Source organism: Aythya marila, assembly GCF_965140915.1.
Source record: "Aythya marila genome assembly, chromosome: 24".
Taxonomy (NCBI): domain Eukaryota; kingdom Metazoa; phylum Chordata; class Aves; order Anseriformes; family Anatidae; genus Aythya; species Aythya marila.
In genome coordinates this window covers 5,280,910-5,305,766 of record NC_139065.1, presented here as the reverse complement: position 1 = coordinate 5,305,766, position 24,857 = coordinate 5,280,910, and the positions used below count along the sequence as shown (strand labels likewise).

At 52.8% G+C, this 24,857-nt stretch overlaps 1 protein-coding gene across 2 annotated transcripts in view; it reads right to left on the bottom strand.

Annotated features, from left to right (window-relative positions):
- Positions 1 to 11,195: 11,195 nt before the first annotated feature.
- Positions 11,196 to 24,857, bottom strand: part of ILRUN (inflammation and lipid regulator with UBA-like and NBR1-like domains) — a 33,061-nt gene continuing 19,399 nt past the window's right edge. Inside the window, exons 4-5 of one of the 2 annotated variants that reach the window (XM_082778369.1) lie at positions 24,228 to 24,556; positions 11,196 to 15,187 (exon numbers count right to left, since the gene is read on the bottom strand). In XM_082778369.1, the coding sequence (XP_082634495.1) occupies positions 15,152 to 15,187; positions 24,228 to 24,556 (365 nt within the window). In that variant the 3' untranslated portion in view covers positions 11,196 to 15,151. The remainder of the gene's footprint in view (positions 15,188 to 24,227; positions 24,557 to 24,857) is intronic. The other variant, XM_082778368.1, reaches the window with a different exon arrangement.

Below are 24,857 nucleotides of genomic sequence, written 5' to 3'. Positions count from 1 at the left end.
ACCTCCACAGCCACCCCGCACCTCCCCACTCCCTACACGTCTTTCTGTCTGTCTGGCTGGCTGCTTCCAACTGCCCTAGGCTGCAAATCCCATCGGTGCTGCCCTCTGAAACGTTTAATGGGAAATGTTGCCCTGCTTACTAGGTTTCATTATCACCCGTTGCCACAGCAAATAGCAAAGAAGCCCGGAGCAAACTGGAGGAGAGGGCGGTCAGAGTGCAGGGGGACAGCGGGATGTCACCAGGAGAAGGGGACGCACGGCCTGGCCCTGGGTCCCCTCTCAGGAGCATCCCAAACCCAGGTCCTCCTAGTCTGCCTGGGATTGGGCTCAGAAAAAGCTCTCCCTGCTGCTCCTATCAGCAGCACCGGAGATTTCGATAAGCAGAAGAGATTAAAAGGAAAAATATTTCCCTGCCTTGCAGTACATTGGCTTTGCCCAGGGAGAGCTGGCCAGGCCGGCAGCACAACGTGGGGCTACAAAAGCAGGGAAGCATCCCAAAACTGGCCACGGGGACCAGGGGTAAATGTCAGACCTGGCCTGAGACCGAGTCTCTGCTGCAGGATGCAGGCACAGCTCGGAGCCCCTGCTGCTCGCCACGATGGGGCAGCGATGGCTGTGCCGCAGCGCGTCCCCAAAGCCGTACCCAAAGCTCTTGGGCAAAGCCAGGGGTTCTCACTGATGGTGGATGAAAAGTGAAATCCCTCGAAACCAGGAGGCTGGCAGCAGATTTGCCCCATCCAAGCCGCTCCGGTTCCCTCCCTGGTGCAGGCTGGGGGCTGCGGCCACCCGCATAACCCCGGCGCAGTCTCGCCTCCCTTGCGCAATCCCAGCAGGGCCACGAGGCCGTTGCAAGCAGCTCTGGTTACATATGCAAAACAGGAAAAGAATAGGTTGCAACACCTGCGGGACAATGAAAGAGGGGAAATAGTCTGGCTTTTCTGCTCTGTGTGCGCAGTTTTGAGCGCTTTTTCCTTGTCCTGGCTGTCAACCGATCGGCTCCGATGCCGGCGCCTTTTGCACTGAAAGCTCAGCGCTGGAGCAGGAGGGGACGGAGCAGTGGCTCATGAATCAGCCTGGAGGAATCTCTCTGCCCACCCTCCTGCAGCTAATCTCTGGCTGCATCGCAAGAATAACAGATAAGCAGCCATATAACGCACAGATATAATAAAACCATTGAAGGGACTTGATGTCACTGCGAAAACCGCAGAGGCGACCGAGCCTGCTCCGTCACCACAACCGAGCGGCGTTTCCTGGTCTTCCCCAGCAGTGGGGTTTCCTTCACTCATTTCCCACACCACTTTTGGGAACAGCAGTCCCCATGCAAAGCCAGCCCACACGCTCGGGTCCCTGAGAGGCCAAATCCTGCCCCCACCGCAGAGCTGGCACCCACGCTGCCGGGCTCTGCAGGGGCGATGCCCACAGAGGAGGCAAATCCCCGCTCCTGGGCGGCAGGATGGGATTCCTCGGGCTTTTCTCCGAGCCCAGGATGCTGGAAATGTTTCAAGCTCCTTTCACACATCCACAGGCTCAGCCCCACTCTGCAGGCAGCTGCCTCGGTGCGAAGCGCTCAGCACCCCAGCCCACGCCAGCCCCAGACCTGGCGGGTGTTGGTGTCCCGAGGAGGAGGGCTGCATCGCACAGCTTTTGGGTTTCACCTCCTGCCAGCACCCAAACAAGCTCACGGCCGCATCCACCCACAGCCCTGGGTGCAGATCCCACACCAAGGGAGGAAAAATCCTTTGGGCTTCGGGAACAAGCAACGGGGAAGCGCCAGGACCCCGTGAATCCCTCCTGCACCACGAGGGCCAGCCCGGGGATGCTGTGCAGGAGGAAGATCCCCGGCGGGAGGTGGCTGCTGCTCCCCCCCCTCCTGCTGCCCGTAATCTTAATTGCTCTTCCCCGGCTGTTTGCTCAGCGCCGTTCATTTCCACCCAGCCTGCACCGAGAGGGTTTATCGTGCTCGCTTTTGTGTTATTTCAAGCTAAGGCACGTACGGGAGGTCAGAGCTGGGAGCACTCCCTGCGATCCTAGAAAGAGCCTGGGCTGAGGGTACCGGGCTCCTTCCTCGTCCCAGCCCCACAGCTGCTGTCCCTGCGAGGTGTCCCCATGCCACCAAAGCAGAGAAAACAGCAGGGAGCCGCTGTCACTGCTGGGAAGGGAGCGAGGGGCCTGCACCCAGCACCCAGCTGGGAACACGCTGCCGGGCTTGGGGCGAGCTGGGGGGCTGCCCCCAGAGGGGAAATTGGCTTTCCAGAGAATTGCCAAAATGCATGGGAAATAACCCAAGGGCAGGCACCGGGCAGCCCACGGGATTTTTGTATGTGTGACAAGCCCATGCAGATCTCCCAGGGAGCATCTTTGGGGTTTGGACCCGATGATCTCTGGATGTCCCCTATAATTCTGTGACCTTCAGGTGGCTCCAGAGCGGAAGCCAAACAAACCCCCTGAAATTCCTCCTGGCCTCCAGCCGCACTTACCCCTTCCCAAAACATCCCCGTGGCTCTGCGCCAGGCAGGGCCCCTCCCGTTTATTACCCCTCTGGGCCACGCTCTCCCCGCTTCCCCATCTCCCAGATGCTGCCATAAACCCCGTTTACGGGGCGCCGCGCGTATGCTCAGGGCAAACAGCCCCGGTTATTGCCGCCGGCACCCGCGTGCGGGGCCCACCCTGACAAAACAACCCCGGGGCTCCCAACCTCGGCTGCTGCCCGTGCCGGCAGCCGCCAGCTCCCCGCTCCTGCACCCCGGTGCCCGGTGCAGGGTTCGCCCCCCCCCTCCCCGTTTTCCCCCGTGCCAAGCGCGGCTGACGCAGGCGGGGAGGTCGCAGGGCAGCCGGCCGGGCTGGGAGCAGCGGGATCCACCTGCGTGTTTGCTGTTCCCTGCTTAATGCCCCGCTCTTTTCTTCCTCCGGTGGCTTTCTAAGCTCCTGCTTTTGTCTCTCGGGATTAAAAGCCTGGAAGTGGCCGCGGGTCGCGCGGCGCTGCCAGGAAGAGAGGGCTCAGGGCGGCGCGGGTGCGCCCAGCTCGGCGGCACAGCAAACGCCGGTGGAGGGGGGGTGAGGACAGGTCACAGCCACCCCAGCACTGTTTTGGGGTGCACGCTGGGGAAACACACATATAGGGACAACCCCTGAGCTGGGCTGCCCATGTGGGTCCTCCCCAACCCCACAAAAATCCTAAACCCCCCCATACAGCTCGGTACCCCCATTCCCTCCCCGTTAGCCGTTCATCCCACCAGTGGGACCAGTAACAGGGCAGCGTGGCCGGCACCCCCTCGGCGTGTTGTAGGTTTGGGGCCGCTTGGCGGCGGTTCCCAGGCACACAGGAGCAGCCAGGTGAGACCGGCAGGGCCCCGGGCCAGCGGACGCGATGTTGTCTTTTCACACAGCCCCGGCGCGGGGCCGCGCAGCACCCAAAACCCTCGGCGGCTTTGTTTTCCCACAGCGGCTGCCACGGAGAAATGCAAATCCATTCTTCTCCTCCGCTGCTTTCCCCCTCCGAGAGCAAACGGTCCCCGGGCATAACGGCCCCACGGAGCGGGCGGCACGAGGCGCTCCCATGGCCTGCGAGCCCAGGGCACGCGGTGCCCCGCGGAGCAGGACAGGCTCCCGGCCCCAGCCTCCCCTTCATCCCGCACCATCCAACCCCATAGCGGCTGCGGAAGGGTTTTGCCCCAGGTGGGAATCCCTAAAAATAAACCTAAAATGGGCCCTCGGGATGTTCTGAGGATTGGAGGGGGCAGGGCTGGGTGGAGAAGGGGAGGCAGAGCCCAGCCACCTCCCCAGCTCCGGGGGAGCTCCAGCCCTGCGCCGTCAGAAACCCCCAGCCTGTTGCAGCTCCCTGGGGGGCACAGGGGTGAGGACCCCCCTGTGTCAGCCCACCCAGAGGACAGGGTCCCCTCTTCCCCCAGGGACGAGGCTGCTCCATACCCTGCATGGAGCTGTGGTTTTGGGGCAGAGGCACGGCTCTCCCGGCCCTGAGCGTCCCACAGGCTGGGGGGGGCACAGGGAAAAGCCTGGGGGGCTCGGCACCGAGGCAGCCGGGGACGAGCGAGGCAGCGCAGAGCAAGCAGTGACTCAGCCGTGAGTCACTTAGCTCCGAGGGAAAGGAGCTGCTCCCGTAAGCATCGCCCCGGTCAGAGCCACCAGGCAAAAAGGGGGCGCAGGGAGGACCCCAAAAACGGCACGGGGATCCCCAGCAGCCTGCCCTGCCTTCATCCCCTCCCCAGGAGCCGGGCTGCCCCTCTGCCTTTGGAGGAATTTGCTTTTTTTTTCCCAGCAAACTCAAGCTGCCTCCCATCCTCAGCCTCCTGTGGAGGCTCAGCACCACGAGGAGCCTCCCAGAGCCTGGCTGAGGGGGGGCTGAAACCATAAATGGCACCGGGAGAGGGGCTGGGATGCACAGCGCTGGGCCACTGGGACACACCAAACCCCCACGGGACACGGACACCGTGCCGGGCTGCACAGGAGGGGACACGAAAGCAGAACACGATCAGTGCTCCCTGCTTTCTTGCAGGAGCTGGGCTCCAGACCCCAAAACAGCCAGCCCAGCGTGGGACGTGACCCCAAAATGGGGAACCCTCGCCCCAAGCTTGGCTCTGCCCCGTCCCAGCTCTGGCTCGGGACCCAGCACAGCGAGAAGATCGCTTCTGTTGTCAGCCGTGGATTTTGAGGGCAGCAAAATGTTTGTTCTGTCAACACGTGCCTAATCCCCAACCAAAAGCTGATGAAAAAACCGTGGAGGGGGGGAAGGACGGGAAGGAGCTGCCCTTTGAAACAAAACCCTCACCGTGACATCTGCAGCCCCGAAAGGACGGACAACACCGGGGCTGCCCAGAGCGAGCAGTGCTGGCGTGGTGGGGGGCAAGGGGACAGGATCCCACTGGGGACACACCGGGACCCTCAGCCCCAGACCCCTCCAAGGGGGACAGAAGACACTAAGGCACCCCAAGGGGCTCGGATGACAGCAGCACGGCGAGGTTTAGGGTTTGGCCAAGGACCACATCCTTGCTCCAACCTCGCGTGGCGCACACCAGGCTGCATCAGCCCCAGGTTTCCACCTCCCCTGGCCAAAACGAAGCCCCAGGACGCGGGCACTGCGCCGCATGACCCTGACCTTACTGTGGGACAGCAGCCAGCCCCGGGGCGTCCCCACAACCCCGGTGGCACGCACGCAACTGTGCCGCCGCGAGCCCGTCACGAAGGCACTCAGCAGGATTGGCGTTTGCAGATGGGCCGTAAACCCTTTTCCTGGTGGGATGAGGCACAACTTTGTCAGCCTGAGGCTCGTTCCCAGCTCGCAAGCACTCACCCCGGGGCAGATCCCGCAGCCCCATCCGGCCGCTGACCCCGGCCCTGCCGGCACGGCCACCGCCGGGCACGCGGTGCGGCCCCGGGGGACCCACTCCCGTCAGCCGACGGCATGGGCACCGCACCCTCTGCCCGCAAAAAAAGGAAAGAGTGCCTTTCGCAGTTTCCATTTGTTTGCTCTTTAAATAACCGTTTCCTTATCGCTCTGCGTGTGTGCAGATCCCTTTTAAAATTCGGACAAACCTGCTTCTCGGGCAGCATCGCCCGCAGCCCCGCACCCTGCCCGTGGGGTAGGGCCAAGCGGGGCGGCCCCAGAACCAGCCTGACCCCAAATCGTGCCCTCCCCGGTGGTCCTCAGGGCTGGGGGGCTCCTCCTGGAGATCTCCTACAGCTGCCTGGACGTGGCCCTGGGCACCCTTGTTGGGGTGGCCCTGCTGGAGCAGGGCTGGGACCAGAGGGACCCCACCTGAACCATTCCACACTCCTTGCTCAGGAGCTCAAGCTCCACCTTGTCCCCTTGTTTCTAAGATGGGGGCACCAGATTTGTCCAAATCCACGTCCAGGGGAGCCTGTCCCTTCCTCTCCATCCTGCCACCCCACAGCAGGGTGTGGGTGTGGGGACAGCAGAGGTGCTGCAAGGTCCCAGTGGGCGCAGGGGAGCAGTGGTGGGACACCAAACACCACAGGGCACGGGGGCCTGGCAGAACGAGGCCTGGGACCAGCAGGAGCGAGGATGAGCCCAGAGCTGACCAAGCCACCCTCTCACCACCCAGAGCATTAAGAGCAGGCCTTTAATTGCACTGCTGGCCTTTAATTGCACCGCCCTGGGTGGGTGCTCACCCAGTTACCCGGAGGGGCAGTGGCAGCAGGTGGCCACGGTCACCCAAGGCTCCTCTGCTCAAAGCCCAGCCCCGCACCCCTCGTGGCCACCAACTGCAACCCCCCCAGGAGCCCCAGGGCCATGGGAGCCCACGGCACCAGCGTGGCACAGGTTTGGGTGTCCCACGTGTGAGGACGGGGCACGTCCCTGCTCCCTGCAGCCTGGCAGGGGGCAGAGCAGAGCCTCGCGGCACCGAGGGGCATCTCGTGGTCAGCCCCGAGAGGCTCGGGGTGCTGCGGGCAGCAGGTGCCAGGCACGGGGAGCGATGGCTTTGTCCCACCTGGTCCCCGAGGTCACCCCCGGGGTCACACTCGATGCCTCTCCAGGCTTTTGGGCTTCGCCACCGCCGGCTGACGTCACGGCCCAGCCTGCAGCTGTCAGAATTAATTGAGGAAACTCAAGCACGGTAAACAAGGAGGAGGGAAAGCGGCGCAGATTAGATAACGAGCAATACGAGGCTCGCATTTGCTCCCTGCACAGCGAGCCTTGCCCGCTCCCACCGGCACAGACCCCTCCAAGCCCCGGCGCTCCTGGGCCAGCAGCGCAAGGAGCTGGGCTCATGTCCCCGTCTGCCAGGGCTGGGGACAGCTTCCCTGCCCCAAGGGCTGCGTCTTCCATCCCCAGCGGTGCTTCACCACCAGCTTTGGCTGAATTTGGAGTGGCTGCAGCCCTGGCTGCACCTTCAGCTGCTGCACAGCACGCAGACGGGGTCCAGGCCCCCTCTGATGGGGCATCACTGCCTGTAGGACAGCCCGGCTGCTCCGAGGTCCCTGCCTGTCACAGGCTCCTGCCCAGCTCAGCCATCCCCAGCAGGTCACCCTCGTGGTGGCAGTGGCAGGCTGGGTGCCACGGTGCCACCCCACGGTGCTGTGGGTGGCCAGAAACGTGCGAGCACCTCCCCAGGCTGGGACCATGCGTGGTGCAGGGCGGCAGCTGCTGCAGAGGGACACGGGCAGCCACCAGGACCAGGTCCCAAGGGCTGGAGGAGCCACGTCCAGCAGCAATGGAGGGCTGGAGATGAGGAACACGCTCAGCTCCCTCTGCTGGCATCTCCTTCAGGCCAGGCCCTTCCCCAGGGAAGGCAGCTGATAAATAATCTCCAGGCACCTTCCACAGCTCACGGTGTCCCCGTGCCACCCACTGGGAGCTGCTCCCCAGCTCCTGCACCAGCCCCCTGCAGCCCAGCAGGTCCCAGTGAGCAGAAGGACACACAGACTGCCTGTCCAGCCTGCCTGCGGTCTGAATTCCCAGCTTAACGGGGAGGAAACCAGTTGGTGAGGGGCAGCTGGGGTGGGAGCAGAGCTGGGCGAGCAGGGATGAGCCCCAGGTCTCTGCGTGCCCATGCAGAGGGGCAGAGGGAGCTGGGTGAGGCTTGGGACCTTTGATCTCAGCCTCTCCCCTAAAAAACAGGGCAAGCACCGACCTTGATGCCTGAATACATGGATAGGAAGTGGCCCAAGCGGGCACCTTCCAGCGGCTGCAGCACAAAGCATCCCCGCTGTCACCACCCCGCTGCCACCACCCGGCCCTGCTCGCCCCGTGTTGGCCACTCGGAGCAGCAGCTGGGCAGCGGAGCCTCGTTTTTAAGTCAATAAATGGAGATCCCTGCAGAGGCAGCGCTGCACAAGGCACCCTGTATGTCAGCCTCCCCCAGCCGCCCACCTGCTCTCCCTCTCGGCCATCCAAAATCAGGGTTTTTCCCCGTTTGGGGTTTATGGATGCTTTAAGAGTGCTTTGAACCTGCCTGCAAGACGCTGGCAGCTCTGGGCAGTTTTATCGTGTGCCCGAGGGGCTCGGGCATCGTTCGGCTGGGTCCTGCAGGCACAACCCCCCCAAAAGCAGCACTGCTCCTGGATCACATCCCAGCCCACGCCTGCACCTTCCCCGTGAGTCAGCCAAGCAAGATTATGCAGGGCTCAGCCCTAGCAGCAAGTGGGAAAGCTCTGGAGATTTTTATCCTTGTTTGCAGAGCTCCTTACCCAGTTCCTGGGAACAGCTGGGCCAGCACAGCCCCTGTGGGGTGCCTGGCTGCTGGAGGGCACCCCCCGGGGGGGGTGGAGGTTGCCTGGAGGACAGCAACTGCACCCAAGGGCCAGCCTCAGGCTTGTTCAGACACCCTGAGCTGCAACCACCTCGGCTGGGAGCAGGAGAGGCCAAGAAGCCCGTGAAAGTCCTGGGGAGATTGGTTCAAAATATGACTTTACACAGAAAGCTTTTGCCAGCCAGTCCTGGTGGGCAGGAGCCGGGACTGCTCCCTCCACAAGGCTCCTGAGGGGTCACAGCACAGCCAGGAGCTGCTCTGCACCCATCCGGACACCCCAGCATTGCCTCCCAGCACCACGGCACAGGACAGGGCCACGTTTCTGTGGGGTCACCAACCTGCAGCCCAGCCCAGCCGCCTTGCAGGGTGCTGCCCTGGTTGCTCCATTTGTAACCAGGTTGAAAACAGGCCTCATTTTTTTTTCCCATTCAAGCCCTTACCGGTATTGTGAAGATTTTACTACTGCAGGCAAAGATGTAAACAAAATAGGGGAATGCTCCGAGTGACAGCCTTTAAGCCAGCCCCGATCCCATAATATTTGATGGAGCAAACAATGCTGGTCCTTACCTGCGCCTACCATCTGCTTCTGCTCTCAGTTTCCAGCACACACTTTTAGCTGGCTGTTTTATGAATGGGGTAGGAGACCTTTAAGATTAGATTTCCTTAAATTGTTTCTGTTTAACTGGCTATTTCCGACTAATGCACTGGCTGAGCACGCTCACGACAGATTACGGGTCACAGAAAGCTTCCAAATAAAAGCTGCACTAAAAGCTGTTCCCACAGATATAAGTGCAAATGTGCAGGCTCCTTCCCCATACTGGCAGGGAAAAAAATACCCCTAGGGCCTGGCCTTTTGTCCTCTGCTCACTTACAACTCCTGGAGCCCCAGACCCGGTGCCTGCACCGTGGTGCTGCGAAGGTTTTGGCACAGCCTGCTTGGAGCTGTGCTGTGGTCCTTGGTCAGCCAAGGAGAGCAGCAGCTCCCAGGGGAGCACAAGGGCCAGGGGATGATGCAGCTCAGTCCCTGTGTGCCCCTCTCCCCTCTGTCCCTACAGCAGCAAACGTCCTACAACAGCCACCGCTCCACCAAGCCGAAAAAAAAATCAGCTGATTAAGAGCAGCTTTTTAAAATTATTAACTTTTAATGGACAATGATCTGGTCCACCTCAAAAAAAAAAAATAGACAAAGGAGAAAGCGCAAACCCTGACGGCTCGCAGGTGGCTGCAGCAGCTGTTTGAGCTGGCGCCCTGCCGTGCCAGCTCGCCCCGCGCCGCAAACCGTGCAGGAGCCGCGGTGGTAAGATGACCTCCAGTCTAGCAATTGCTCCAGTCGCTCACCTGCTCGGGAGATAGCGTTAGAAGGAAGGTGTGATCGTATTGTCCTGCTCTGGTGAATTTCTGACAGGTTGCAGCCCTAAAGGCAAACAGATTCCTTCAAGCAAATAAGCAGTAAATGAAAAGTTGGGGGGGAAGGAGGGGGGCGACTTAACCTGTCCAAACACGGATCGGTCTCAGACACCCGTGAGCACCGAGAGCTCAAGGGGTGCGTTCTTTTCAAGGCACAAAACAAACACCCGTGGGCACAGGCAGCAGGATGTCTGTTCCCTGTAAGGTTTTCAGTCAAGCTGAAACAGCACATGAAAGATCCAAGCACTTATTCAAATGGTAAAAGGCAAACCCAGCACACGCACACATTGAGGTTTCTTGCGAGGATTAGTAACAAAGTCACACATAAGCAAGAGATCAGCTTCAGCTAAGCTGCTCCAGAATATAGTTTATATAGGCAAATGTTTCGGCTGGGTGCCTGGAGCAGTAAGGGCTTGCTTGGGAAATGCCATCAGCCCGACGTGGCCACTAAAGAGGCTCCCAAGGTCCTTCACACGTCCCCATCCTAATACAGGGCACTACTAGATATTTCCCTAGTGATAATAATAAATATAAAATATAAGATATGAAATAAAAAAAAAAATAAAAATAATTAAAAAAAATAGGCTAAGTTCATTCAGAATTCCTCTGCTGATTACCCCAGGGTCCCCAAACCACAGCCCATGTTTGCAGCCTGACACACTGCGATCCCTACGCCGTGGTCTGGGAGTGCACCAGGATGCCCCAAAACCACACAAGCAGCACACAGCTTTGTGCTGGTGACCACATGAAGATAGCTAAACCCAAATCTCTGCTCCTCCTCATGCTGCACCCCTCAATGCCACCTCCCCTCCGTCCCATTTCCATCCGGGATCCATGGGGAAGGCACCGGCAGCTCCAGCAGCCTGGGCTCACCCTGCTCATTGCCTTGTCCCCCAGGTGAGGAGGGGTGCAGGCAGCAGACACAGCTCGATGTGTGAGGTTCCTTGCCTGTGGGACGAGGGACATCCGCTGGTGACAGCGGTGAGCAGGCCGAAACACCTCCATGGGGCACCGCGGCGCCTCAGCGAAGAGCCAGGCCGCAGCCATGAGCCAGGCCGCAGCCACACGAGGGGCTCTGGGGGCACACCTGGGGGCTCAGCCCCAGCCCCCAGCAATGGTCCTGAGCAGAAATGTGGCTGCTTTGGGAAATGGCTGGCCTGGTTCTAAGCTCATATGCGTATCCACAAGGCCTTCAAGGCTCCCAATGCCCAGCTTTGCCCCCAGGTGCTCTCCTCCACCCCCCTGCCCTCAGCAGGGATCTTCCTGCGGCTCGCACTGCCATGGGACCCCCTCCCTCCTGCACAGACTCTTCCCCATCACCTTTCACAAAAAAATCCACGTGGGCCTCAGCCTCTCCTCACACATCTACCTGGGCTGGGAGGTTTGTTTGTAAACTCAGCACACACTGAATTTCTCCTTTGTGAACTGAGCTGGGGTAAAGGCAGGGAGAGAAGTGAGCTCATGAGGCTGGAAACACCCTGGGGACAGCAGAAGTACATTTAACTACAAGATGTCAGATTCAGGTTCTTTTTTCATCTTCAATAAAACTCTCAACAGCTATAGAACATTTTTTTCTGTGTTAATTTAATCATACAAATATTCATTTATACATTACGGAAAAAAAACTTTTTATTTTTTTTATTTTTACCCCCAATGTGCTATCATAGGACTTCTCCCAGACTCCATGAGGCAACACACCATCCTGGGCTACACATGCACTCCCCCCAGAGAGAATAGACAGGCTGCAGAACCACCCACTCACTCACACAAGGAAAAAAAAAAAAAAATTAATTAAACACAAGAGAAACCCAGAGACGGGACAGCGTGCATTTCCCAACCCTGTGGGCTCCGGCTGCTCAAACCCACGCAGCTCTGCCCTTCGGAGGGGCAGCTGCATCCTCCAGCCCTTGAGGACTGAGTACGACACCCCTGAGATGCAGGCAGGGGATTTCTCCCCTCCGTCTGCCTTTTTTTTACCGGTTTGGGATTGTTCCTGCGGAGCTCTGACCGCGCTCTGGCTTCCCTGGGCTGCCTGCACTGCCCCTGCTCAGGGGGTGACAGCTCCACGTCCGAGGTGGCTCGTGCTTGACACACGGATCCATCTGGAGAGCAGACATAGGGCATCGTTTTTTCTTTCTGGAGGAGCAGGTGAGGAAGGAGGCTCTCCCCCTCCTCAGGGCAGGTGGGTGTCAGTCAGGCCGGAGCCAGCTGCTGCTCCGTCCCTGCCACCTACCAGTGGGTGCCGGCCCAGTCTCCCCCCAGTCAGGATCAGCGACCTCCCTGGGGTGATGCTGCCTCTGTACTGGTTCACCAGTCTCAACTCAGCCACGATTTCCTCCTATCCCTACCAGGCCTGAGGTGTGCACGTGTAACTCACCTGGCTCCGCTCACCTTGGCTGCCACACGCGCACCACTCTTGGTATTCAGCCCCCCCTGAAAATCCATACCATTTATTTCATGTACCTGATGCAAAGTCTCCGTGAGTTTGAATGCCTCAATCCTATGGAAACCACCGCAATCACAGCGCCCTGAAGCCACCTGGAAGGAGTTTTGCTGAATATTTCAAACCCACCTCGTTTAAAGCTGGAAACCTGACTGCAAGAACAGTGTGAGGGCCGGCAGCACCACTAAGCTCCAAGAGAGGAGAGAAAACCGCCTTCAGCCCCAGTGAAACAGTTTTTACTAGAGGAAAAACCTGGCAAGGTAGAGCAACCACCAACCTAAATGTTGTCCCGCTGTCACAGCAAGGGTCGGAACCCAACCTCCAACACCTCTGGAGCCCTGCACGGTCATTTCGGAGAGGTCACCCCACGACGAGAGCACTTAGCTCGGCTACCTGGGGGACGGCTGCGGGGTGAGCAGTGAGAGGATGCGGATTTCAGCAGCATCTCAGATCGGGCTCTGCCTCTCTTCACACCCTGGAGTCGGTGACCCTTGTCATGAGGCCACCACGGACTGAAATCACTCACGAGTGGATTCGGATCTGCGCAAAACAAGTGTGCCTCCTGAGTGGGAAAGCACAGGACTACGTGGGGTGCATGCGAGCTTGTTACAAGGAAAGGAAAACTCAGCCTTAGCAGGAGCAGCACAGGTGTGGCAGCCACTCTATGCAGGGGAAGAATTTGTGCCTGGGAGCAGGAAGCTGGAGCTGGGGCACCGAGGGCTCAAAGGGCTCCCAGGCGATAGGAGGCAGAGGTCGCAGTGCCAGCTGTAGCATGCAGGCTCAAGTCTTGCTTCCCCACCCACCCAGCTGACAAAAGGAGCTCATAAAGATAAAGAATCACCTCGACATTCGGGCAAACTGCAGTCCCCGGTGTTTTAGATGCTTTCAGAAGCGGCAGCATTGCAGGAGATGCACTGGTCAGGCATGCACCCACGTCTTCAGAGCGTGCCACGCTGTTGGTGAGCTCCACCTGCCCAGCACCACTGCAGCAATGCAGACCGCTCCCTGGGCTGGATGCTACAACACAACTGAAGCTGGGCAGAAGGATGTTGCAGGACAAGAACCAGACTGCGGTGGCACTACGCAGCGCAGCGCCACCTTCCATGGCTGCATTCCTGAGCAGCTCCATCCGGATCCGTACCTCGAACAAGCTGCTGAAATAAACCCAGGTTTTCATCAAACCACATGTGCATGGGGCTGGCGATCCAAACCCCGCAGTGCCTCTTGCATACAGGTGGTTTCTCACATTATACTCATTTCTCCCAGCAAGTGCATTCTTACAGGGAGGCTTCAGGTAACAGCGACCCTTCATATCCAAACCTCAAGCACAGACAAACCTGTCAGCTATTTCCACACAATTAACAGCAAGCAGGCAGTGTGGGGCTACAGCATCCTAGTTTCTTCCTAAACCCTCCACAGGATCCACCTGTACGCACTAATTGGTAGCTGCAAGGAGAACGAAGCCTCCCCTGGAAGCCAACCACGAAAACACAACCAGGAGGGAGCGACCAGCCTGAAGCCACACCGCACGCCTGCGCCCTGCTCCAAAGAGGAGAAAGGAGGCTGCACCAGAGATCTGGAAGAAGGTAGCGGGGTCTTTGCATATCATCGTATCTTTGGCAGTTCGTTCAAGCTTCTGCACACGTCAGTGCCCCCTCAGCTCACCCCCCTTCAGGAGGATGTGAAGGCGACACGGAGCTTTAGGAACCCACGAGGCCGTCTCCCTCCCCTCACTGCGGGCTTTCCAACCACTAACTGCAGAAAAATGCACCAGACGAGCAGCAGAGCGACCTGCATCTGTGGGGGAACAACCCCTCCTCTAGAAACAAGCCCTGGAGAGCCCGGTTAGAAGGCAAGAGCCTCAACAAAGCTACAAGCCAGGATGAGAAAGGCAACAACACAAGGCGACAGAGTGGAGTCCAGCAGCTGATGCTAACTCTTCCTCTACATTCAAAAATGCATAGAACGAGCCTCGAAGCTAACACCTTATCACAGGAGAAATGGATTCAAACTTAAATGTGTGTGAGAGAGAGATGGGAGATTCAAAACTCTAAGGACAGGACTTGCAAAGCGTTGCAACTACCAGCACGTGAATTACAGCTACAGGAAAAGTTGCTTCTTGGCACGAGACCGATATACTTGCTTGGTTGCTCTAGGCACAGCTACTGTACATCAGAGTTAACAAAAAGGTATTCTTATAGGCTAACCACATAGCTCTGGAACTTTAATAAATCTGTTTCTTATTAACACGGGTGTGTATTTACGTGTACTTCGTGTACAAAGGGAAGGGGAACGAGCCCTCCACGCTATCCTAACCCAGTCCCAGAGTCTCTCCCTAATTGTGATGCTGAGACCTGGTCTCCAGCAGGGTTTCTAGCGACATGCAGGACAACTAACAGCAACACCCAAACCAAAAGGGAGAAAAAAAAAAAAAGAAGAATTAAGATTAAAAAGGTGGTAACTATAAACAGAAGGTGATATTAAAAATGCAGAGCTGGGTGCAGACCCAACCTGTCATTAAAACACATCCAACAAAAACAAGTCACCGCACAAAACCCAGAAGATGCTAAGCAAATTCCCATTCGGTAACAAGCAAAACATGACAGTTCCATAAAAATGCACGCTGTCCCTTATTTAAAAAAAATATGAACAGGAAACAAACAGAAATTAAACATTTGCTCAAACTACAACCGCTCTGTAGGCAAAATATTTTTTTAAAGATGGCTTTTTTCATTTTCATTTTTAAATCTTCTTTTTAAGCTACCTAATTAAGTGTGAGAATGACTTCTAAAAAAAAAAAAAAAAATCCATGGCGTTGGTATATTCTTTCTCATAGCATTAAACACCACTCCTGAAATTCAGCATTCACACATGCATACTTAGATTTTTCCTCTGGAAACAGCTAGTCTTAAGTTACTGGGCTTTTGTTTTATTTTCTTCTTTATCCAGAACATGGAGGCAGAGAAGGGGGGTCCACGCTGTGTCTGTCTGCCACATGGATCCCCCTCCCTTCCCCCAAAAGTCAGTTCTTTAAATTCTCTTCTTGCCGATACCCGTTTTGTGTGTTTGTGTTTTAAGACTGTCCGAAGGGATAAGGACCGTGGAAACCCTGAAAGAAAGTTGGAGACATAATCAATTTTAATTGTTAAGGAAAGAAAAGTGATCAGCGTACGCCTACAAATACCAACCAGCCCATCCCACACTGCTGAACCCAACGCAACCCCTTGCCCTCCAAAGCCACGTCTGCTGTCCAGCCTTAGGAAACGCTCACAAAACGCAGGGTTCGGTGCTTAGAGCTGTCCCCCAGGGGGAGATGCCAGGTGCTACCCACTTACCTCCTTCAGATGTTACTTTGCCAGGTTAAAACCAGGCAAAATGTTTCTCAGGTGCTACTGGACCAAGAAAATTGGTGTATTTTCTACCCCAGAGCAAAAATTGCTTGTAGATGCCACAACACCTGCAAAGCCAGCGACTACGCTTTCACAGGCGTATTCTAAAGATTACAGCAAGCAGCTAAGAGGCCCTAACAGGAGGCAGAGGCTATTCAAGGAAAACCAGGATTTTAAGTCCACATTCCCAGCGATGTATTTGCTCTCTCAGGATAATGTTATTCTATTCTTCGAACCAAGTGGCCAGTCCTTCATCACGAAGCAGAACAGGGAGACCGACAGGCGGGTAAGGGATCTCCCAAGCCACAGAGCTGCTTGGTTTGTCACAATGCTGAAGATACAAACCACACAAAATCCTCCCGTAACACCCAAGGACATGCTCAGGTCAGAAGCGGGACGAGGGAGAGGAGCTCACTGTATTTCATCATCATAGTCTCATTTTGTGCAGCCCAACTTCTTATGAGCATCCTGATGAGTTAGCCAAAAGCACAGCTAGCACAAAGCCCTTCTCTCTCATTAAGACAGTAACGGCTTCAAGTTTTCACAATTTCACCTTTAGCAGGAAAAATCTCAGAAAAAAAAAAAAAAAAAAAAAACAACACACCAAACCCACCATCGTTTCCTGCATGTCCTACTGCAGCTCCACAACAACCTCGCTGTGTGAGCCACGAAACGAGTCTAACACAACTCATGTCAAGTGCCAACTGCAGTAGCTCAAGCTGAATTGCAAAAGCCCAATTTCAAGAGCTCTGCTGTGTATCTATGCTACAAAGGAAGCACTACACGGAGCTGATGATTTTGCTGCAGCTAGTGAGAAGTTAATTCTTTAGGATATATTGGATGGCAAAATAGAAGGCAATAGCAAAATGGAGCATCTCCCAACAGCTCTCAGAAGTCATCCAAGAGAGGAGGAATAGCAAACAATTAAACAGGACATCTTGTGCACTGCGTGCAGAGCATGGAAAAGAAGACTGGGAGATGGGAAATTACTGCTTGTAGCCAGAAACATGTGCAGGTGACGGAAAACCAAGCACACAGCAGCCCTAGGAAGGTGCTGCACTCCCAGACTGGGAACCAAGCTCTTCGGGAGACAACACCCAACGGATTCCCCAACAGTTCCACGCAGAAAGCAGCAGTTCCCATCAGAAGACTGAGGCTGAGATATCCAACACTTAGAAAAAAAATACCGTCACGAAACTGGGGGAAGGGCAAGAGCAGAAGGAAACCTCTGGGAAACCTCCCAGGAAAACCTTCTGGATCTTCAGGTACCGCTCAGGTCCTGCTTTCTGTAGCATCTCATTTAAAGCTACACAATTACATTAATAATGGGTTAATTAAAAATACTGTTGCTGAAACAGTGGGAAGGCAAAGAGCAGAAGGGAAACTGTGCATTAAAGTACCATGAAGAGTCACGGGTGCATGTGCACACAGAAAATGATAAAGGATACAGAAGGAAAGTTATGCTAGGCACAAGATCCTAAATGGTCCTGCCTCAAAGGGGCTGAGCTGCTATACCCAGTACTGCTCTGCAGACAAAAACCTGAATTTGTGGCCGATCACCTGCACTGACATTCACCACAATTTGCTTCATCTTTTAATCAGCTGCACAGAGGCTTTGTTTGCAGATCCGACTGGCAAAGCTCTCCCAAACCTCCCAGGGGTGCTCCGCGCACTGAGCGCTCCCAGCTGCCTGCTCCCTCTGCTGGGGGCTCCCCGCTCCGCAGCAAAACCTTTTTGTTGGCTCATTTGAGCCTGCCATAAACCAAGTCACCTGCAGCACCTCCCGACAAAGGGATTAACGCAGTTAATGAGAGCACAGCCCAGAGCCCTGCACTGAAGTCAGACAGGAGAACAGGTCATTAGTCCTCGTGTGCGCAGCCAGCCCATGCGAAGCGGCTGCTGGCCTCGTTCTCAGGGAACCCCCTGGATCTCCAGGTGTTGTTTTCTGCAGCACCTAATTCAAAGCTATACAATTATGCTAATAACGTGTTAATTAAAGTCAGAATTTAGCTCAGCTTTAGAGTCACGTTACCAAGTACCCACAGCTCTGTGCCGCTTGCAGGCTGACAGCTCCGCGTGAGCTCCTCGCCCTGCTCCAGCAACTTCAAGAGCAAGATGCTCCCCATCTGCCTGAAGGTAGAATGAAACTCACCAAAAAGGAAAAAAAAAATCCTTGGTCTTGGGATTACCATGATGTAATGCTGCATACAAGGAGCTTTTCACCGCAGGTCATTTACCCCTGAGATTTATTAGTGCATATGAGAACTTACAAAACCCTAAAGGTTGCTTCTTTAAGACCAAGAGCGTGGGCTTGGTCTCACATCACACCTAACAGAGCTCCTGCATGGAAGAAAAGAACTTGTTTTAAACTAGCATCACCGCAGGAAGCATATAACTTCAAGTTCTTCTGGATATTTACAGGGGAAAAAATATATTTCTTGTGAAATTAAATTTCTGGATTCTAAAGGCTGTTCACTAAGCTGTGCTTTTGTGTTGTTTGTTAAATCATCAGGACTAGGGTAGGAAGAAACAGATTTCAGTTCAGTTCCTACCACATGTTGCTAGGTCATTTTATTCAGGTGGTTTTTATCTTTTCCTTTTTACCCATCCCTCAGCAAGAAACTCTTATCACCCTTCCCTCCCCCCAAAATAAGCACACTTCAATACTTTTTCCTCTTCTTCAGTTAGATGCAAGCTCTTCACTGAGCATTTGTTTCTTATTACATTTATTCAACACAGTTATAATAGTGTCTTGGTACCTAAGGACTTCAGTTACTGTTACAATGCAAATACCAACCTCCATTACAGGACACTTTTGAGAATAATTATCCCTTGTACGCAAGGTTTTACATCATAAAATGCAAAAATAATTCTGCATACAAGTGCAGTTTTACCCCAGTTATTCCAGCTGAAGAACTACTCACACTATTTTGGTGAATTCGCTTCCATTCTGAAAATGAGATCACTGCTTTTATGAAAAGCTCAGCTGCAGCTTTGCAAATTCACTTTCAGTTCTTCTAGCATCTTCCCCACAAGTAATTGCTAACTGGCTACAAAAAGCATGCCGGCTATTCAGACAAATGCAGGAGAACAGAGGGCCATGATTTTTTCAAGAGAAGCCTGTACATGCTAATTTTTGTTATAAAGCATCGGTTGATGTCAGTGTCTAGAAGGGAATTGAGAGGTTTTGGAAAGTTAAAGGCCTTTGTAAATGTGGTGGTCTATAAATGAAGACACCTGTGCTTGGGGACCAACCAAGCACAGCAAAGCCTCCACATTCACATCCACGGCACCTGGATGTGATTTGAGGGAACAGGAGCACGCCATCCCCTTTCTAAACACAGCTGTGGAGTAGTGGAGCATTTTGAGGTAACACCAAAACGAAACCAAGCTTAAGTGGATCTTTCATAAACCATCACAACACAGGCTTTCAAACAGCTATCTTTATTTCACTTTTGGGACCGAGTCAAGATGGAGAAGAGGTACACGAGGAGAGACAGGAGTTTGGTGCCCAGCTGCAGAGCAGTGCAGGAGGCTCCCAGCAGACACCGACAGCATCAGCCAGCGCTACACGTCCCCCCGGGCTGCTCCTGGGCACTGCTCCTCCAACCCACACTCGGCTAACTTAGGAAAGCTCAACACAAGCAGAAGAACAAAGTATTTAGCACTTTTTTTTTTTCCTGTAATTCTATGCATGCTGTGCAAACATGGTGCAGCAGTTCAGACCCCCTCAGAGCTGCTGGAGATGCACGGAGCTGATGGAGCGCAGAGGGCTCAGGGATGTGAGTAAGCCACCATGCAGCACCTTGGTTTTTCTGACTTAACAGCAAGCTTTTAGTCTGCAGAGAGAAAAACAGGGAAACTGCTGGCCTGCAGTGGAGCCAAGTCAAGCTAAAAATCACATTATATGGCATTTCCCACAGTCCGAAGGCATGGGGACTGTTGGTTTTCATGGCTGAGCTAGCATGCAGCATCCAAACATTAGCCTTCCACCACAAAAGCAAAGCAGCTCATGCACTGTCAGTTCAGCCTGCAGACGCTGTAGCAGTCTGGCTGTCAGAGGCTCGCTGCAGTAGTTTGGAGCCCGACGTTCTCCCACTTGCTCTGAACAAATTTAACCATGGGGTAACCAGCCCGGTGTAAAGCCCAGACACCAGAACAGGAGCTTCTCTTCTCCAGGGGGGTGTGCATTTCTGGGGCTCATTCCTTACCCACAAATACGGTTTGGTACCCAAACAGTTTCCAGCAGAGAAAATTCTGTCTCAAGTCTAGAGAGGTACTCCAGGAATAGGCAAGTTGGAGTGTCCTGGTCTGGGAGAAGCTTCCAGGAGCAGCAGCAACTTTTAAACTCAGAGAGGAGAGGCCAGTTACAGGCTGTAAGGACAGAGGGATGTTGGGCTTTCCCTGCCTACAGGTTGCTGTCAAATAGCAGAGATCGGAGTTCAGCTGCACACAGAATGAAGATGGGGAGCGTAAATACAGCAGGGGAAAAAAGGTGGTAAGAGTTTGACCCCAAATTCCAAAATGCTTCTATTATACGGGCTTTTAAGAGTATTGTGAGCAATGAGCAGACTGGATTATCCTCAGGCAAGTTGTAGAACATTTTTTGCTATGGCAATGACTCTGCAAATTGTTTCGTACAGGTGAATCCTTGCAGGTCAGAACTTCCCCATGCAGTTTTCTGCATTACACAGCAAGCAGCAATACCTCAACTCACACGGGCAGGCAGCTAAATTCAGCTAGAGATTCAGACATCTATTTTCATATAGAAGTGACAAGTACGATGTGAATGTCAGTGCATGGCTATCCACCCCAGAGCTTTTTAGACATTTAAACTGTACATTTCTTGCCTTCGTTAAGAAATTTAACTCTAATCCCCAGGCACTATAAGAACGCATCTTGTGCTTTTAGTGTAAAAGACTGTCACAAGAGAGCAGCAGTGACCTCGACAGTGTTGCTATGAGACAGGAGCGAGTAAATAGAAGGAGGCTATATTAGCCTCATCTCTCTTGAGAATACAGAGAGAAAGTGATTGCCAAAGAGGAGAATAAAATACCCATGCATGGGTATATCTGGACTCTAACACAAACTCATCCCTATCCCAAGATAAGCATCCCATCCCGCACATGTTTAACGCTAAGAACATGCAAAAACTCCCCGGGGAATGGATATGCAACATGCTTTGAGCAATGCCCTGAACACAGACCCTGATCTACAGCCTTCCAGCAGTTTATTTCATAGGGTGAGGCAGGGTGGCCTCATGAAGGCATATACTACAGCAGGAACAAAGATCACAGTTTCAAGTGCATCACAGGTTTCATTTTATCTGCTTATAGGGGATTTGGTGACTTTTTTCTCTAGGAAAGTTTGTTTCATTGAGCACAGCATCTGTACCACGTGCTCTGCAAAGCACTCCGGCCGTTTCCACGTGTGAAACATTGACATACTCATCTCATCTGGCAGCAGATGGCACATCAGCAGCACCGAGATCCTGGCTCCACTGGGGAATTGTAGAGGACAAGTTCCACCTGCTCAATTGCACCAGAGAGAGAACTAACACAGACAAGGTCTGGCAACTTTGAGGCTTTTAGCATGTTTTACAGTGGCAGACACAAGGAACAGCTAGTTTTATCTCAGAGATTTCATGGTCTCATGCAACCGTGTGGCTGGGGCCCTTCACAGTCTCTCGGCAGAATGGAAGCCTCAGCAATGATGTGATAAATATTTAGGGGCTTATCCTCCTTCTAAAGGCAGGACAGAGGCCTTAACTGAGCTTTAACCATCCCCTCTGCTGCATCTCACCAAACGGTGTGTTAAATATGACCAGGGATTCACCCCACTAACTGGGTACATGAAAAATATTAGATGTTCTGCCCAATATAAGTACAATCCAGGTATCCTATATCCAGCTATCTACACTACCAACCCCCAGTGCTCTTTGTCTGCTCCTAGAACTTAAAATGAAGCCTTCCAGGTCAACGTTCAATCAGAAGACAACAGAATGTAGTAGCTTTCTTTCACCCTCCACAAGCAGCAGAGTACAGGTCCAGTCCCCAGGGAGGAGGAGGAGGAGATGGGAGGCTGAAGCATTGGTAAGATTACCAGCAGGTGCCCAACCACCACCTGCAGCCCACGCAGTTTAATACTTCTGACACCACCCCCATCATGCCCTTTTCCATTTAATCTGAGCCCCAACTGGGGATCCCACTTACACATTACCTATTTTTTTTTGGAAAAAATGTTTTCCAGAAGGATTTCTGGCTTGCAGGAAGAAGGGCTGCAAGGCCCTCGGCCTAAACCAAGAAAGGCAAAGCTTGTTCACCTGATAGTTTTAAATGAGACCAAGTATTTAGGATGCCAAACCTACAAAAATTGTTCACTGCAGAAAGAGCATCGCACCACAGGGATGGTACCAATGTGAGCAACAAGGCCAGAATGCTTCCTGCCCTGCATGGAAAGGGCACGGCTGGAGGAGGTCTCTGATCCTCACACCTACCTCAGGAACGGCTCTCAAAGCAACAGCGAACTGGTGTGATGTCAGACAGAAACAGCACGTTAGAAATAAAAACCTCAAGAACCTTAAAGATCTATAAACTTTCTACACAGCCTATCCTGTCTCCAAAAGCTACCCTTCCTAAAAAAAGAAAAAAAATGGAGCAAGATTTCTGCTTTTATATCAAATCTGCCTCAAAACCCCCTATGAATATTCTGAAAATACTAAAAGGAATAAAAAGAGAAAGAACGCCCTACCTCCAAGGTTAGGTTATAACAACTCATAGGGGTAACACTCACAAACTTTGGGTTACTAGCCTGACCATATTTCTTAAATTTATCAAGAATATCTCTGGCACTGTTTGTCTCCTTTTTGGCTTTTCTTCTCCACAGAACATCTGGCACAGGCTATGCTCTATGCGCCTCCAGTAGGTACATGTTTCTTACACCTATACTCCCCCTAAAAAAAAAGCCAAGATCTGCTACTCAGCCAGGAGCCCCTGCTGATACACCGGACCTCTTGTTGCCCACACCACTCTCATTTCAGTAGGGAGGGCGAGGAATTTTCCACAGGGGAGACCTAGTGAAGAAACGAAGGCCACACTGCTGCCAAAACCCCACATCCAGAATTTCTGTGCAGGAACTTTCTCGGAAGCGCAGCTCTGAGCAGTGCCACATCTGCCCACCTGCAAGTGCAAACAAACGATGAAGCAATTGCTAAGCCTGCGCTCGGAGAAAGAGGGCAAAGGGGAAAAAATAAAGCTAACCCAACCCTAAAGCTGACCACTGAAAGTGGAAATGAGTTTTCTCACCTAAATTAAAGCCTAGTGTTAAGCTGTGAAAGGCTTAGCTAATTCCATCAACTCAGAGCTATACTTAGCAGCTGATTTTTACTCTTCACTGACTGATGCACCAGCAGAGCTGTCCCCACCCTTCGCTGGGATACTACAACCCCCAACGGACCTGAGATGGAATTTATGCAGAGATGTGTCAGCACACAGGTGGCCTCTGCCAAGTCAGAGGATGGTCCGTCCCTCCAGCAAACACCACAATGAAAGCGGGCACTGCTATCCACCAAGAAACCATCAAACAGCAGTGACTTTCGGTCACTGTTAACCCAGACTGCATTTGAACTGATAGGTGAAAGGCTTTATTTTTTTATTCATTGCTTAAGCCATCCATTTCATGTTTAATGAGCAAGAATCTTGAAGCAGGAACCAATACAGCTTATAAAAAATTATCTTTGGGGTGCAAAACACAAAATGGGTGATTGGTAGTCTGTCAAACAGTTATTCCCAAGCATGCCAGCAGTAAAAAAAAAAAAAAAAGAAAAAAAAAAAGCATAGCCCTGGTGCAAAGTAGGCCACTAAAATATGATCCACTGGTAGAGGACAGGCAGTTCATCCAGTTAGGAACTAAAGTGCTGTAGGTGAACTAATATTAGGGCTTTATTAAGTCATTCAGCAACCAAGTGTTATTGTCCTACACAGCCTGCTTAAAGTACAGTAAAGCATTTTTAAAGGATTTTAAAAATCAAACTAGTTTGACATACGACAATACACACCTACACATACTGGCTGCATTAACAGGTGGATTCTGAATTGTAAATAATCCTGCTATTCATTTGTCACACACAAGCAAATAAAAACAGTCAAAATATCACTCAGACTCTTATAGCATCCACCAAGCAAGCTTTTGAGAGAGATTTAAAGTAAAGATAATTTAAAAGTCACCTACAATTATAAACAGGACAAGGACACAGACAGGAATAGTCCTCTGACTGACCATTCCTGACAGATAGCTTCTGGGATCAAAATGTTGAGCTCTGTAGTCACTCCACACCAGTTAAAAAAAAAAAAAAAAAAAAGTTATCTGGTTAATCTTAGGTTTGGGGTGTGGTCATTTCTTTTTTTAATTCTGTAAAAACTTAGGAGCACATCTTGAGAGATATTTTGACTTATCTGCATATGCAGCTGGAGTAGGCCCCAGCCACTAATAGTTACAGCACCCAGACAAGATTATATAAACTTTAAGAAGGACTTGAAGCAAAAACAAAAAAAAAAAAAGGTGGATCTGGTAGAGTCTATCAGAGGCAAAAGTATTTTAATATAACATGAGGAGTTGGCAGAGTCAGACAGTCAAATTCAAAACCTTCCTTAGCAGGTCTGGCAGAAGCAGAAGGGAAGGGCTTTGCAGTTTGTAACGAAGAACTATTACATACACCAGTCTCATCACCTACCCATTCTCCTGTTCGCCCAGGGCACCTACCTTACTGTATGTCACTACCGACAAGTTGTTCGAGTGACTGCTGGGGGAGAGATTTACAGAGTTTTGTGACAGTCCATTCTGATCTTGTTCGATTTGGTCAGGAGCAGGCCCCCACGTGTTTTTGCTGATTGTGCCTAGCTCGGAACCCCCAGGGTCTTTTAGGTTGTTTTCATCTGGTTGCCTGTTCTTCTGCGGAGAGGCGAACGGGTTAAAGTTTCCTTCTACCTTGCGATGCGGTTGCGTGTTGAACTCTGTTTCAAAGGATGACAGCTGCTGTGTTACCCCTAGAAGTCCTCCAACTTCCACGCTGAGGATCACCCAGATGACATCTGTGGAAAATGAAAGACACGCGGGTCATCAATAGATGGAGTTTATGGAGAGGTGGGAAAAAGGAGAAAGTATGAACTCATTTCTTTACAATAGCAAAAAAATGATTGTTTATAACACATTTTTATAAAGCATCAGAAGTACTGGGTAGAAACGAGTAAAGTCGAACCCTTCAAGGGAATCAGTAAGTTTTACTCCTACTGAACTTGGAGGAACCAGGTAAGAACATATAAAAAACAAGCTGACACGATGACTTGAAACTCCATACTTCAGATTACCAATAGGATGCACTGAAAAAGAAAA